At 42.7% G+C, this 15,348-nt stretch overlaps 1 protein-coding gene across 3 annotated transcripts in view; it reads right to left on the bottom strand.

Moving 5' to 3' along the window:
- The window catches only part of NPL (N-acetylneuraminate pyruvate lyase), a 34,772-nt gene that overhangs the window by 7,635 nt on the left and 11,789 nt on the right, over positions 1 to 15,348 (bottom strand). For all 3 annotated transcript variants that reach the window (XM_032319206.1, XM_032319205.1, XM_032319207.1), the window contains 7 exons: positions 12,978 to 13,051; positions 11,162 to 11,249; positions 9,140 to 9,197; positions 3,962 to 4,037; positions 2,305 to 2,397; positions 1,489 to 1,637; positions 1,313 to 1,359 (listed from right to left, as the gene is read on the bottom strand). In XM_032319206.1, coding sequence (XP_032175097.1) covers positions 1,313 to 1,359; positions 1,489 to 1,637; positions 2,305 to 2,397; positions 3,962 to 4,037; positions 9,140 to 9,197; positions 11,162 to 11,249; positions 12,978 to 13,051 — 585 coding nt within the window. The remainder of the gene's footprint in view (positions 1 to 1,312; positions 1,360 to 1,488; positions 1,638 to 2,304; positions 2,398 to 3,961; positions 4,038 to 9,139; positions 9,198 to 11,161; positions 11,250 to 12,977; positions 13,052 to 15,348) is intronic.

Below are 15,348 nucleotides of genomic sequence, written 5' to 3'. Positions count from 1 at the left end.
GTATTTCATACATGGAGACCCTGGAGTAAACAGCAAGGGATTCCAAGAACGTGAAGTTCACATTATCTTCTGGCAATAAAATAAGGAAAAATAAAATATAATAGCTGAGGTAAGTCACTTACAGATGTGAAACACTCCTAAGTCACAATATGTCTGAGGAGTTTCAGAATCCTAAAATTCAAATCCCAGGGGTCTTAGGCATATTTAGTCAGAGAGGAATATAATTATAATTAAGAAGAAATAAAGTCTAACGAAACGTACTTCACTTGCAGATTATGTTGACAGAATTAAAATGCCTAGTATGGAGGCCAAAAAACAAAAGTAAAAAAATGTAAGAATTTCATGGTCAGCAGATCCAGGCATTCAGGTTCCCATGGTAGAAATGTCCCTGCAGTGGCAATGGATGTTGTGGGCCATCCTGGCCTAGTGAATAACTCACCTAACTTACTTACTCTACTTATTCTTCAACAAAGCTATGGTCAACAAGACATGTTATCAATATTATTTTACTTCTCCTACCCTTTTCCCATAGGAAGGAAATGCACTTTCAGTTGACATGAATATTTCACTCAATCCCTTGCAGGCACGTTTCTAATGAACTGGGTAAACAAATGCAGTGGACATGCTAATTGAATTGCCTGCCTCTGCTGAGAAGGCATCAGGCCACATGATTCTACTTTTCTGGCTGCAGCTGACTGGACTTGGGCGAGCCAAACAGGCAGTGCTACCTAGTGATACCCTGAGATGAGATTCAGGACCGGGCAGCCACGATTGTCCCTGTGCATGTGAAGTGTAGAGAGCGCGCCCGGAGAGCAAAAGAGGGAAAGAGAGAGGTGTGCGGAGAGACGCAGGGGTGAGAGTCTCCAGAGGAGCACAGGTGGAGAACCATCTGTCCTGCCTGTTGAGAGCTTGGTGGTCCTAGGTTCTCACCTTAGCTGAGGCCTGGCTGCATTTCCTCCTCTTGAGTTTTACCCAATTTCCCAGTAGTTGATAATAATGTATCTTCTTCCACATTAGCTACTTTCAATGGGTTTCTGTTACTAGTAACTAAGTAATTTCTGGCAAGTTCTGTGCAGGCTCTTAGCTCAAGTTCCTCACCTCTAATTGCAACAGACGCTTCTAATAACAGTGACTGAGTTGCTAATAAACTACTAAGCTCTACTTAATTTCTTTTCATGGAAAGACTGAGGGAAAGAAAGGCAGCTTTTATTAGAAAAGGTGTCTGTGCAAGAAGTATAAACACATATGCAGCAAATGCCTCCCTGGGGGTGCTTCGCAGTTACAAATGCTGGGAGAAATGAATCAGCCTCACCTGCCCACTGCTCCAGTTGCTCCCATCACCAGGGCACTCAACAGTTGCTAAGCAAAAACACACAGAGGATTCACTTGAATGAAAAAGAGTGAAAGAAAATATCTTGCAACCTAAACAGCTTACAAACTGTTCCGGAGGGTAACTTCCCTGCTGGGACAGGCCAGTGGATAACTTACCTCATCCACCCCAAAAAGGAGAGCAAACTGTCGCTGGCGATTCTGATCAACACACTGCCCGAAGTCTAAGAGATCGGTGTCACTGAACTTCAGCCCTTGGAAGGTGGGGATCTTCTCCTGGATCCTGTCCAACAATTCCTCAGCACGAACTGCTCAAAACAGAAAATGCCTCACGAAACTGCACATGTCCAGAAAAAGTCAAGTCCCATCACGTAGAGCCCCTCATATCAGCGCTGAGTGCCAGGGGCTGTTCGCAGCTGGACGTCACTTGCCCCCACTTAGTAGTTCCTATGACTTGTTAAATTTCAGCCTCCAGGCTTCCATTCCTCGAAGACAACAGATGAATGTTTTCAAATCACAACATCTATCTTTTTTCTTTTAAGGAAGTAGAAAGGAACGGAATCCAAAAAATAATCTCCTAAGAAATTTCATCTAATTGTAACAATCCCCTTTCTGGAGAAGCACAGTAGCAATAAAAGAAAAGTCAAAAGAAGGGGTGCCTGGGTGGCTCAGTCAGTTAAGTGGCTGCCTTTGGCTGAGGTCATGATCCCATCCTGGGATCGAGTCCCACATCAGGTTTGGGCTGCATGCTCAGCAGGGAGCCTGCTTCTCCCTCCCCCTAACACTGTGTAAAAACTTTCATTATAAGATAGTGTCAGTGATTGGTAGGAGTGAATTATTTTTGATAAGACTGACTTATTTTGGAGCCAATTTGAACTACCCGGGGTGGAGTGCAATGGAGTGGGAGTTTGTTACTGAAACAGGGTAAGATGTGAGAGATGGAGGGAAAGAAACACTGGGAGAAACATTACTTACTCTTTACCCCTGTCAAGGCTGGAATGTGATAGTAATAAAATGGCAATGCTGGGGCAGCAGCGGCCACCTCCTTTAGGAAATTAATCAAGACATCTGAAAGAATAGCAGGAAAAGCCACCGTGTAAACAAGTATAAAACACTAACTTCCCCTGGTAAAAAATTAACCATCTACTGGAATGCAACCATCCCTCTCAGAAGCTGAAAATTTTCAATCACTCTCACCATCCCTGAGATTGGTACTGCCATGTCTTTGCAAATCATGTCATTCAAAGGTTTATTTTCCTTCCCATAGAAAGGCCAAAATAAGATGATCACTTTCCTGCCATACTAAAATATTATTAAAAAACTGGTGTAAACCTTCCCACATATTAAGAGAAGCTCATGAAATAATACTCTTATCAAAGCCAGAAGCCCATCAGTAGGACTCTTGTGCTCTTATCCCAACAAGGGCTAAATGTGGTCAGTGAACAAGGAATTTGCATTAGGATCAGAATCATCAAGTTGTAACTGGGAAAATTCTACAACAAAAATATAAACATTGGCTCAAAGAGGGAAGTTATAAGAATAGCGGCACATGTCACAATAATTCAACCAGAGGTTGGCACTTCTCCAGTTTTGGGAGAAAACCAGATAGAGCAGAAGAGAATTCATTCTAGTTTACTGAGGATTTGCAATTTCCTACATCATCCTCCGTGAGTTTTCACAGCGACACTGCTAAGGAGGATAAATAAAATCCAGCAGACCTGCTTACACTGGGGAGTGGGAGAGAGAATCTTATGCACATCATCTGAACACTGTGATGACGTACTCTGCCCATGACAAATACTTGAGAAAATTATTATGTATAACTCATTATCTTTCTTTTTTCTTTTTGGGAAATGTATTGACATAAAATTTTTATAATCATGTGAAAAAAAGTTTTAAAATATGTTCATTCTGAATTCTCAAAATAGCAATATTTAAATCACTTATCCTATATTAACAGTTATTTTCTCTCTACCAATACTAGATGAATTTCACAATTACTTTGACCCAATTACATTTAGCTTTGATTTTATTTAATCATGCATGCAATCATGGATTGTCTGTCTTCAGTCCTTTCAAAATTTGTACTTCTTTGTTTGCTAATCAGAAGGATTAAAAAGACTCAGTACACTTGGAAGCCACAAATAATTGCTGTAGAGAAAGCAGAGGAGAAAGCAATTAACTTGGTATTTTGGAAGACAATGGATCTTTCTCTGAAATCTCCCTCTAATTCATTACTCACCCAACCTTGACTAGAACATGAAGTCTCAAGATGCCCATCACTTATATTCCTCTTTTTTTGAGAAAAATGACCCATGCTTTGCCATGTGGCTCTGACACTACACAACCGACTGGACTAGGAGTGGATGCCTAACCTGCACCTGGAGGTTGACCTGGGGTTTGGTGGATGACCCAATCGGATTACTTGGTAAACGAGCTGAAGCCCTTCTTAAAGGGGTCGTTTCTTTTATGGATTCAGGGAGACCAAATATTCTGGACAGTTGCTGCACCACCGCAACTTCACGCTGTCAGTCCACACAACTTTACTTCCAGGAGTTCAGTATGACCATTTTGAATGAAGGCCAAAGAAGTGGACCACGTGAGGCCCCACGTGTTTAGACGACCTGCTTACCTGTGTTCCCTGGCTTGAGAAAGAAAGGGGCAAGGACAGCGATGCCATCAGCTCCTATTTCTGCGGCATGTCGGGCCTTGAAAAGAAGAAAGAAGACCTTTATGGGTCTGGTCACAATTCTGATGTTTGTGGGTTGTGGGGTGGTTTCCCCTCATCAACAGGAAATTCTCCAATACCAGCTGATGTCCTGCAAGCTTACTCAACTCTGATACTATCTACCTGGAGACAGAATCAGACTGCACAGGTTAAGGGCTCAGTCTTACAAGACGACCCTGCTTCCCTGAACTTCAGATGTTAATCACAAGTCCAGGTCATCACCTGTGCTTCTGACCAACTGGCTACAGACTTGGGAGGTTCTAACGATCCCCTCCTTGGGCTCACAGAACTCAGGGGAACATTTGACCAGCAGTTTATTATAGGAAGATATAACTCAGGAGCAGCCAGATAGAAGAAATGCAAAGGCAAGGTATGGAGAGAGGGCCTGTAGTTTCCATGTCTTGTCCAAGTGTGGGTGTGCCACTCTCCCCAAATTTCCACATGTTCACCAATCTGGAAGCTCTCTGAAACCTGCCCTTTTGGGTTTTAAGGGAGACCTCACTGCATAGGCATGGCTGATTTCATCACTGGCCACTGGTGATGGATTCAACCTCCAGTCCCTCCTTTCTCCCCAGAGGTAGAGGTCGGGTAGGACTGAAAGTTCCAACCCTCTGATCACACGGTTGGTCTCCTGGCAACCAGCCCTCATCTTTAGTTGCTTTCTAAAAACCACATCATTCATACAATAAGAGACAGTTTTATTGTTCTTATCACAGAAAACTGCAAGAGTGTTAGGAACTCTGTGCCAGAAACTGGACAAAGACCATATATATATATATATGTATTTATTTATTATAAATCACAATATCACAACTATCTTGGAATAAGTGACCTACTACATTTGCCTATATCTTACATACTGAGAGTAGCAACAAACCTCAAATTTGCCAACTGATGCATCACTAGAGAGAAGAAAATAAGCCAAATTTAACAATGAATGTCAGCAGGAAAAATCCCAAATTGCAAAGTAGAGAACCTGGGTGGAGGTGACCCGTGCATTTAATCTTATACTTCTTCAGACTTTGTCAGCACAAAAAAAAACCTTGCTAACAGAGACATGAGTGTTTCATTGTAATAATTATAACTATTATTAGAGAAACTTGCCAAGTGTAATTTCTCTTCTAGTGTTCAGCCCATTGGATGATGCTGTCTTTCCTGCCCAATGATATAATAGTCATATTTTAAAGTTTATTCTAAATTTATTTAAAATTTTTAACTTATGGATTGGGAATGCAGTTGAAAAATTTTTTTTTTTTTTTAAGATTTTATTTATTTATTTGACAGAGAGAGATCACGAGTAGGCAGAGAGGCAGGCAGAGAGAGAGAGAGAGGAGGAAGCAGGCTCCTGCTGAGCAGAGAGCCTGATGCGGGACTCGATCCCAGGACCCCGAGATCATGACCTGAGCTGAAAGCAGCGGCTTAACCCACTGAGCCACCCAGGCGCCCTGCAGTTGAAAAATTTTAAGAAGAAAAAGATTATGCACATAAAGGGAGATACAGTGTACCACTATTTTAGGGTTTTCTTAAATTCCTCCAGAAAAAAAAGACCATTTCCTTCTGCTGGGCCCTTAAAACATTCTTAACTATTTTGAGACCTAAAATCTACTACATTGCAAGACAGTGTGTACAGTGACAATTCTCAAATAGAATGAGTTCCTACAGGCGGGTGTGAGATCTTACTCACTCTCGTGTATAGTTAGTGAATTATGGTGATAAGCACATAGCAGGGACTTGCTGAGTCCTTCAGAGCATGTCCCCCTACCTAAAAGGGAAAAAAATTTCTCTCTAAGACTTTCATAATATCTATCTCTAATAGATGTGATTAGTTTCTTGCAAAAGTAGGAGAGCCAAAGAGAAGACTGGGATACAGTCCAAAGACCAATCGTGACATTGGGCTTAATTTCATTAACACCAATTGGATGTTATATATTTGAATCATTTGTTTAGCACTCTGTTAAGGACAAGACTAGAAGGATAACCTTAGCTGAAAATAAGGAAAAAGGAAATAGCTAAGAGACAGTTAATGGCAGTGCCCATTCAAACAACATCCAATGGAGTTATGGCTAAGCAAATACCAAATTACAGTCTCATTGGCAAGATTATCCACATAGTAGGGGATTATCCCTATAGCAGGAGGATTACCTCTATACTAAGATTATCTCTGCTCTATTCTAGAGCTCAGCCTGATGGATGACAATCTTTCCTGTCATGACAAAATGTTAAAATTTATATCACACATAGGAAAAAAAAAAAGCAATTAAAAAGAGATGAAAACAAATCTCCTACATCACACTACCTTAATTGAAAGGCCTATTGTAAGAACAAATCATGCATCAGAAGGATAAATCAAGTCTCCACGTTTTGATTCTAGACTTATTAAGCATCAACCTAGCAATATGCCTTCCCTTGTGGCATGCCTGACAATAGTGAATTACGACTTTGCAAATATATATTATACATCCCATTTCTAAATTCAGTAATAAGAGAAACAAAGAGAACCCATCAGGAAGATGCTGGGGCTAGATCAAGTCATTGTAATCTTTGGAATCAGAATACATAAATTCTGAAAGTATGGTGAATTGAGTACTGGTCCAGGTACTGGACCATCTGGTAAATACCTCAACACTTTCAAGCTTTCTTTTTTCACCCAATTCACGAAGTCCTCAAAACAACCAAGTCATGTACTTTTCTCCCAGAAAGTGTTACTCCTTCCATTCCTGCCCTGTGCGCCACCTGATCTGCTAATCTCTAAACCTGGAGCAATCCAGCTGTTTGTATTCTGGAACCTATGTTCTGGTTGGAGACTGTACCTAGAAAGAAATTTTCACGACTTAGTTGAATGGTAGTAAGACAAATTTATGACTTATGACTTCAGTTGGTCTTTAGCACCACGGGCAATCTTTTTTAAAATTTTAACTAATTAGGGGTGCCTGGCTGGGCCAGTTGGTAGAGCAAGGGACTCCCGATGTCAGGGTCGGGAGTTCAAGCCCTATGCTGGCCAGAGAGCCTACTACAAAAAAAAGTTTTGTTTAATTGCAACAAAACCATATAAAATTTACCACCTCAATCATTTTTAAGTGTTCAGTAGTTTTAAGTTATAATCACATTGTTATAAAACAGATCTTTAGAACTTTTCATCTTGCAAATCTGAAACTCTAGACCCACTAAATAATTCTCTCTTCCTCTAGCCGCTGGTAACCACCATTCTACTTACTGTTTTTATGAATTTGACTATTTTAGATACATCATTTCAGAGGAATCATATAGTATTGTCTTTTATTTATTTATTTATTTATTTGATAGAGAGAGATATCACAAGTAGGCAGAGAGGTAGTCAGAGAGAGAGGAGGAAACGGGCTTCCTGCTGAGCAGAGCCCGATGCGGGCCTTGATCCCAACACTCTGGGACCATGACCTAAGCTGAAGGCAGAGGCTTTAACCCACTGAGCCACCCAGGTGCCCAGTATTTGTCTTTTAGTGACAGACTTATTTAATTTAAACATAATGTCCTCAAAGAGGTTCACCTATATTACAGCATGTGACAGGATGGATTCCCTTCCTTTTTATGGTTGAATAATATTCTACTGTATTGTTAAAAAAAACCCACAGGACCCAAATGGAGTCACTTACGTTAAGGCCCCATGTCAGCAAACCAAGATTTAACACCTAACCTGGCTGTAGTTTCAATCCTCCCAGGAATGTAATCTTTAATTAATTAATTTATTTATTTGACAAAGAGGGAGAGAGAGATCACAAGTAGACAGAGGCAGGCAGAGAGAGGAAGGGAAGCAGGCTCCCCAGTGAGCAGAGAGCCCGATGTGGGGCTCGATCCCACAACCCCGAGATCATGACCTGAGCTGAAGGCAGAGGCTTTAACCCACTGAGCCACCCAGGTGCCCTGGGAATGTGATCTTTAAACTGTCAACATGGAATTTCCTGGTCAGCCCTAGGAAATCCACAGTCAGACCCCCACCTTTCCCCCCTGGAGGGTGACCTTGCTTAAAACAATGTGTTCTTTGCTAATAATTTCCTTTTTCTTGCTCCTTCTGTCTTTAAAAACCTTTCCTTTTCCACAGCTCGACAGAGCTCTTTTCTATTTGCTAGACTGGATGCTGCTGGATTCATTCAATAAAGCCACTTTGATCTTCCAAATTACTCAGTTGTATTTTTGTCCTTTAATAGTAGGTATATACCACATTCTGTTTATCTATTCATCCATTGACGGGTATTTGGGTCGCTTCCGCATCTCTCTATTATAAATAATGCTGATATGAGCATGGGTGGGGACAAAATTTCTGTGTTTCAGTTTTCCTTCCCATTTCTGCGGGCAGCAATTCTCAATTTTTACCGCTTTTCACATCTGAATCCCATCTTCCTTTATGCCCAGCAGATGGCTTTGCCTTTTGCTTCCTAGAGATACTGACGTTGGCTCAAGTTCTTCTCCTTATTTGCAAACTGAGCTACATCTATACCCACCCCCACTTGGCTCAGAGGAAGAGGTGTCTCTGTCTCCTACTCCAAACTCTGCTATAGGAATTAGTCACTCGGGCTACACTCATTATGGCTGTGTCTGCTCCTGGATCGTGAGCTCTGACACCGCACATCTCATATTCCCCAATAACAGCATCCAATATATAGCAAAAATGGTATTGAGTTTAACTTCAGCATAAAAAAGGAGCCCCTTCCCTTATTCACAGTCTGAAAGAACCCAAAACGAATAAACAAACAAATACTAGCAATGGACTCATAAAAACAGAGAACAAACTGGTAGTTGCCAGTAGGGAAATGGGCAAAATAAGTGAAGGGGATTAAGAGGTACAAACTTTTAGTTATAAAATAAACAAGTCACAGACATGAAAAGTATAGCGCCCGGAACGTAGTCAATAATATTGTAATAACGTTGTCGGGCGACAGATGGCAACTACACTTAACCCAGTGAGCACTGAGTAATGCACAGAATTACTGATTCACTATGTCACACACCTGAAATTAATATAATATTGTATATGTCAACCATACTCCCATAATAAAAGGAAACGGAGGCCCCTGGAGTGGTCTCTCCCAGATGGACTTACGTACATACCAGTTCTTGTGATTCTTTCAAGCTCAAGGCTCCTACGTGAATTACCACCTGATCCAACCTATAAAAGAGGCAACACTGTTGTATCACTTGGAAGTTTACAGGAACGCAGAAGGGCTGAACTACCCCGGTTTGTGCTGGTTTTGGCAGTTAGCTAATGGCCCTCTAATCTCAACCCCCAAACTATTAAATTCTATGGTGGTCTATTTAAAATTAGTCTAATGAGGGATTTAAAAAAATGTCGAGGGAATAAAGTTTTGACACCAAGAGTCAGTTCATCAGTATGTGAATGCGTGTTTGGACAAAGCACTGTTTTAGATGGTGTGTTGCTGGTGATCTGTGCGTGGAGACTGGGGTAACATGGAGGTATTTCTGGTTGGGGATGAAAAGAAAGAGGTTTTTCAAAGAGTACAGCCAGGAACAAGTCACATGAGAAATGAATTCACTGTAGAAAGCTTTTTCCTATCTTGTAAGTCCTCAGAATTTGGCTTCTTCTGAGAGGTTTCCTCTGAAGACCCCACTATTCATCTTTGGGGGTGTTCCATGTGGGCCCACGGGTGGAGGTCACAGTGAGCCCGGTGTTACCAGAGGAGGATTAAGAGAACTCAGTTGTGAGTCCAGTCACCCCAGCGACTCTTCTGAGGGACCCTGAATAACGCACATGCCATTTTCAAGGGATGGAGACACGGCGTTCTTGTTTAGGCCTGCTCACTGAGTCCCTAGTGACTCCTGACTTCTTGTGTCTCAGGTGAAATGGGGCCCCACTAAGGAAGTATTGTGATCAGGGTTGCATTTTTAAAGATTTTATTTATTTATTTGAGAGAGAGACAGAACAAGGGAGGAGCAGAGGGAGAGGGAGAGGCAGACTCCCCACTGAGCAGGGAGCTGGAGGTGGGGCTCAATCCCATGACCCTGGGATCCTAACCTCAGCTGAAGGCAGATGGCTGACTGAGCTACCTAGGTGCCCCAGGGCTGCATTTTTAAAGGTTAAGACCTCTGAAAGAAGAAAGGAAGGCTGACTCAGAGGCTCTTACTCTTATCAGCTGCTTTTCCGGCCTCCTTAAACCTTTCACACCCCTTCTCCTGGCTTAGGGTTAAACGAAGCCATTCATTCCTTCTCCCTTCCACCCTGATGCCAGGTGCTGCTAGAGAAAACCACCCTATGGCTTTCATCCCAACTCGTTCTTTCCCAATTCGGGAGAACGAGGCTCCAAAAAGCCTTCTGGTCAACATGACTTACTTCCCTTCCAATTCTGTGCAGTGGCTACTTCAAATCTGGACTGTTCTCAAGCAAATTTCAACCCAATTCCTTGTTCCTGGCAGATGTGCTCACTTACAACACACAAGAAATACACAGAGGCCTCATACACAGATTACCCCACTTTTCCTCTTCTGTAGCTCCACGCTTGGCCACATCCTGGCCCATGCTTCCCTCCTAGCTTCTGGGCTGTCCTCTAAAGTTACACTACCTACTTGTGGTTTTGTTTCAACCCCCCACCCCAGACCTTCCCATCAAAGGTATCAGCTGTCTACGCATTCTTATTCTCTTTGCAGATAACTGTCTTTTCAGCAGAGAAACACGCTCAAGACTTCCCCAGTTTAAAACAAACTTCCCTTCTTTCCATCTTGCTTCCTCTTCCCTCATCCACCGCTCCATCTCTCCTTCCCGTTACCAGAAAATGTTCTGAGAATGAGCTGTGCTCGTCGCCCCCACACCCGCACCTCTGCAGCGATCCACCCACCCACAGCTCCCTGCGGGCCGCTCCTGTTTCGCCAGCCCGGCTGGCTCTGCACTCTCGGAGGTCATCGGTCACAGTCACTGCAAGTTCACCGAGCAGTCTTCTCAGCCCTCCATCTACTGACTTTCATAACATCTAAAATTTATTACAAATGTGGTGATGAAACAGCATCCCCATGCTTCAAGCCTGACCTCTGGCCAGAAGGTGGGAGGCTGTGTCATCAGGAAAGAGCTGTCCTCCAGGCAGCTCTGTGGAAGGGCGCCCTTATCCTGATGACGCCACTCACTTGTTCCGCCCTTGGGTCACCCACTCCTCTGCGACCTGGCGACGCTCTGAGACGCTCAGGGACAGGCCTTCTCCGGTCGTGCCATTCACTGTTTCAAACAGAGAGTAAGTTAGTGGGCCAACCCATTCCTTTTGCTCTTCCAACACGGACACAGGAAGTGCAGGGTCAGAACTCCTTGCTTAGGGGAAGGGACATGGGGACAGATCAGAGGTTGGAATCTAGAGGGGAAATGCCACGTTTCCATTTTTATCTAAGATTCTCTTCTTCCCATCTTCACCTTGTTCCAAGCAGTGGGAAGCTTAATTATGACTTGTAATGACAAATCCGTCCTTGCTATTAGGGATGGAGAGTGAGTATTTGAACACAGACTGAGATTACTGCCCTCATTTTAGGCAAATATCCAATCACACCACCTAATTCTATTATCTGGGCTTGAATGGCAGGAAAATCACCACCACCCAATACTGGGCTGTCAAAGGGTCATAAGGACAGTAGTGCATACTACAGATCTACAAAGACCTCACTCTATAGTTTAGCATGACGGTAGCATTCTAGGACAATTTTTTCAATGTAATTCATAAGAAAACACCAAGGATATTAATATTTCTTATTTAAGCACTCTTATAATAGCTACTCATTCTCACAACAGCCCTGCAAAGTGCAAATGATTCTTCTCATTTATAGATGCAAAGATGAGATTTTCAATCACTAAATAGAGTTTAGTGAAAAGTTTCCAAAACTTTCCCTTCTAATATGATAATCTCTTAATGGATCACAGAAAGTATGCAAATGGCACTAGGATACATTACTGGGCCCTAATGGATTTGGATCTCCAAATACTGAGCACTCACCTGGGGTAGAGAAGGCGGGGTGAGGGTAGGAAAGAGTGTTTTTATCACTCCTTTGGGGTCTTAAGACACTTCCAGTGTGCTGTACGAATAGGGATGTTCCTACTTCTTCCCAATACCCAGAGGAGATCTGAGACCCTTTGAAGGGGAACAATCAGTCTTTGCTGGCCACGGCTTGGAGCCGTAGGGGGACACCAAGTGGTTCTGTATTCAGGTTCTGGTTTTGACGTGTGCCCTGACTGCCTTTTCACAGAGTTTTGACCTGACTCAATTATGATCTTATGCTTCCAGTTCTTGAGGGACCCCTGCTGGTAGAGCAGCAGCTTGGAAAAAAGCTGTGGTGTCCAGTCTAAGGGGCAAAGCACCTACAACACCACACAAAGGGGCAACTCGGTCACAGGTAAGTACAGTTCTCGGGCCTTGAGTGTACAAGATGTGATTTGAATCCATCGGCTATGAAATAAGTGAGTGTAACTGCTGGACCTGTGAGTCTTTTGCGTGCTGCCTTTAGAGTCTTTCCACAGTTACCACATGAAAGGTCTGGGTGAGACACAAAAAAGCCCATTCTTAAGAGACAGAAGTCTGGATTTCGCCGTTACTCTACCATTTTTGGCTAAGTGCTTTTAGGCATCCTAAATACATCTAAATACATCTAAGCCATAGATTTTCTTCTTCAAGGTGGGATTAAAAATAATACCTTATCTGTTTTGAAGGTATACCACCAAACTAGGAAATCTCTTGATACCTTATCTGTTTTGAAGGTATACCATCAAACTAGGAAATCTCTTGAGGTGCTTTCCAGGTCTAAAACTGATGAGTCTCTAGATTCACAAATTTACTTAGCTTAGCCAGGCTCAGTCATAACCTATGACACAAGACACTGTGACCTCCTAACTAGCAACCAGGTGAGAGCTGCTTTCTAAGAACCGGGATAGAGAAGTCTAGAGAAATGTCTGAAGATGACTCACCAAAAATACTCTTCACTCCCTGTTCCTCCACAAGATAATCCACATACCGACCGATGACTGAAAAGTTGATTTCTCTACAGGACACAGGAAAAAAAAAATGGGAAAAAAAGCATATTTAGTCTTCAGATTATTATTCGACCACTCCTCAAATCTATAAACTGCTCTTTTGTTAATAGTTATTAAAAGTCCACCCAGGGGCACCTGGGTAACTCTGTGGGTTGGGCCACTGCCTTCGGCTCGGGTCAGGATCTCGGGGTCTTGGGATCGGGCCCCGCATGGGGCTCTCTGGTCAGCGGGGAGCCTGCTTCCCCCTGCTTCTCTGCCTACTTGTGATCTCTCTCCCTCTGTCAGATAACTGAATAAAATCATAATAATAAATAAATAAAATAAATTAAATAAAATAAAAGTCCACCCAGCCATGTTACACTAAGTGAAATAAGTCAGTCAGAGAAAGACAAATACCATATGATTTCACTCGTATGCAGAATTTAAGAAACAAAACAGATGAACATAGGGGAAGGGAAGGAAAAATAAGACTAAAACAGAGAGGGAGGCAAACCATAGGGAACAAACTGAGGGTTGCTAGAGGGAAGGCGGTGGGTGGATGGGGTAACCCGGTGATGGGCGCTGAGGAGGGCACTTGATGTAAAGAGCGCTGAGTGTCGAATGCGACTGATCCATCACTCAACTCTACCCCTAAAACTGATAATACACAATATATTAACTAAGTTGAATGAAAAAAAAAGTCTGCTTAGCCAATATGTAAAATACTTAACTTGCTCTAAATAATGCCTGGATTGTTCCTTGTTGTTTTGAGCCTGGTGATTTCTCTACTTATCCTTAGATGCCTCACTGACATAAGCAACAACATTATTTTATCACAAAGGCTTTACCCCCCTGTAAATTTAAACATCCCCACGAGTAACATTTAAAAATTAATTATTTAATAATCTTGTGCCCTTTTGGGGAAGAAGGATGATTGGGGCCATGGTTAAATGAGAATTTAATATTTTCCACTTGGTGAAAGCAACATTTTTTAGGCTTACAAGATAGGAAAGTCCGAATCTTGATAATTTAAGAATTTTTGCACTTAATGTTTGTGACAGCAAATGAAAGCTTCAGTGGTTATTTGCCAGTTTTAAATCAATGAGGATTACACTGGAGAGGAACTTTGCTCTCACCGCCTTTCAAAGCACAGTCTGTGGAAGAGCCGCCTAGGGATCTGGGCGTCTGCAAAGAAGGTCAGAGTCCCAGGCTCCACACAGTCCTACTCAGTCAAGATCTGCATTGTAACAAGATCCTCCTGTGATCTGCATATACTCAGCGGTCTGAAGGGCAAAGACCCTGTAAGGATCTGATGCTTAAGGCAATAAGGGTTCTTTTCCTTAAAATCAAATTGATTTTTAAAATCTAGAAATTGACATACACACATCATATAAAGTGACCTGTTCTTAACCAAAATGCAGGGGAGAACGACGGGGTGGAGAGTGAAAATCCAAAGGAAAACTGTGGCTATGGCTCTAACGGGTGTCATAGGTCACCAAAGCCATGGTTATATTGCCAAGGACAAAAAGTGCTAGTAGGCTCCATTTACATTTTTGTCAATGGGGGCCCGAGAATCCTTGTTTAATTTCAAACTTATTAACGTCCTTTTACTTTCTGTATTCCTTAACAAACCAAAGCAAAACAAAAAAATTGGATGCATACAGAAAACAAAGACATCAAAAGGTATTTGTCAAAGGTAACAGGAACAGAAGGGATAAAAGCAAAGAAAGCACAGGTGATCACTGTCCACAACATGCCAATGACATCTGATCCAGCCACTTGGGAAGAGTGCGCTTGGGGCAGCTGTAAGGCCCCCAAGGGGAGCACACTCCCTCCATGATGGCTCGAGGTACTGTAGCATTGCCCTCCCTGCCCCACTTGCTCAAATGCCAAATCCTGGCCTCTCAGTCTTGCTGAGCAGAGAGGCTCCCTGAAGGCACGACAGGAACAAACTTAGGTTGTTCTCACCTAAAGGGAGGAAAGGCACGTTATCTGCCTAGAAAATCTATGTCAACACCTTCCTTTAGGTTAGCTTGACCTGCTCAACTTGAAACGTCCACACCTTGGACAGTCCTGACCATTTGGAACCTGCTCCTGGTTCCAAGCTTCACCGCTTGCCATAAGCTCTGAGTTGCAGGAACAATCAGCAACAGCTTTGTTTGCAGGCTATAAACCCCGATTTTGACTTGCGATGTCCCCCTACCAAAGCAAGCAACAAGGAAACAGCTCCTAATCACACTTTCGAATCACAGACTGGAAACAGGAAATACACCTAGTGGCCACAGCTTATGCTGGAATCACAGATTCCAATGCAATGGCTCCCAAG

This window comes from Mustela erminea, chromosome 17 (genome assembly GCF_009829155.1).
Source record: "Mustela erminea isolate mMusErm1 chromosome 17, mMusErm1.Pri, whole genome shotgun sequence".
Taxonomy (NCBI): domain Eukaryota; kingdom Metazoa; phylum Chordata; class Mammalia; order Carnivora; family Mustelidae; genus Mustela; species Mustela erminea.
Note: the sequence above shows the minus strand (reverse complement) of the source record. Positions and strands in the feature narration are given on the sequence as shown.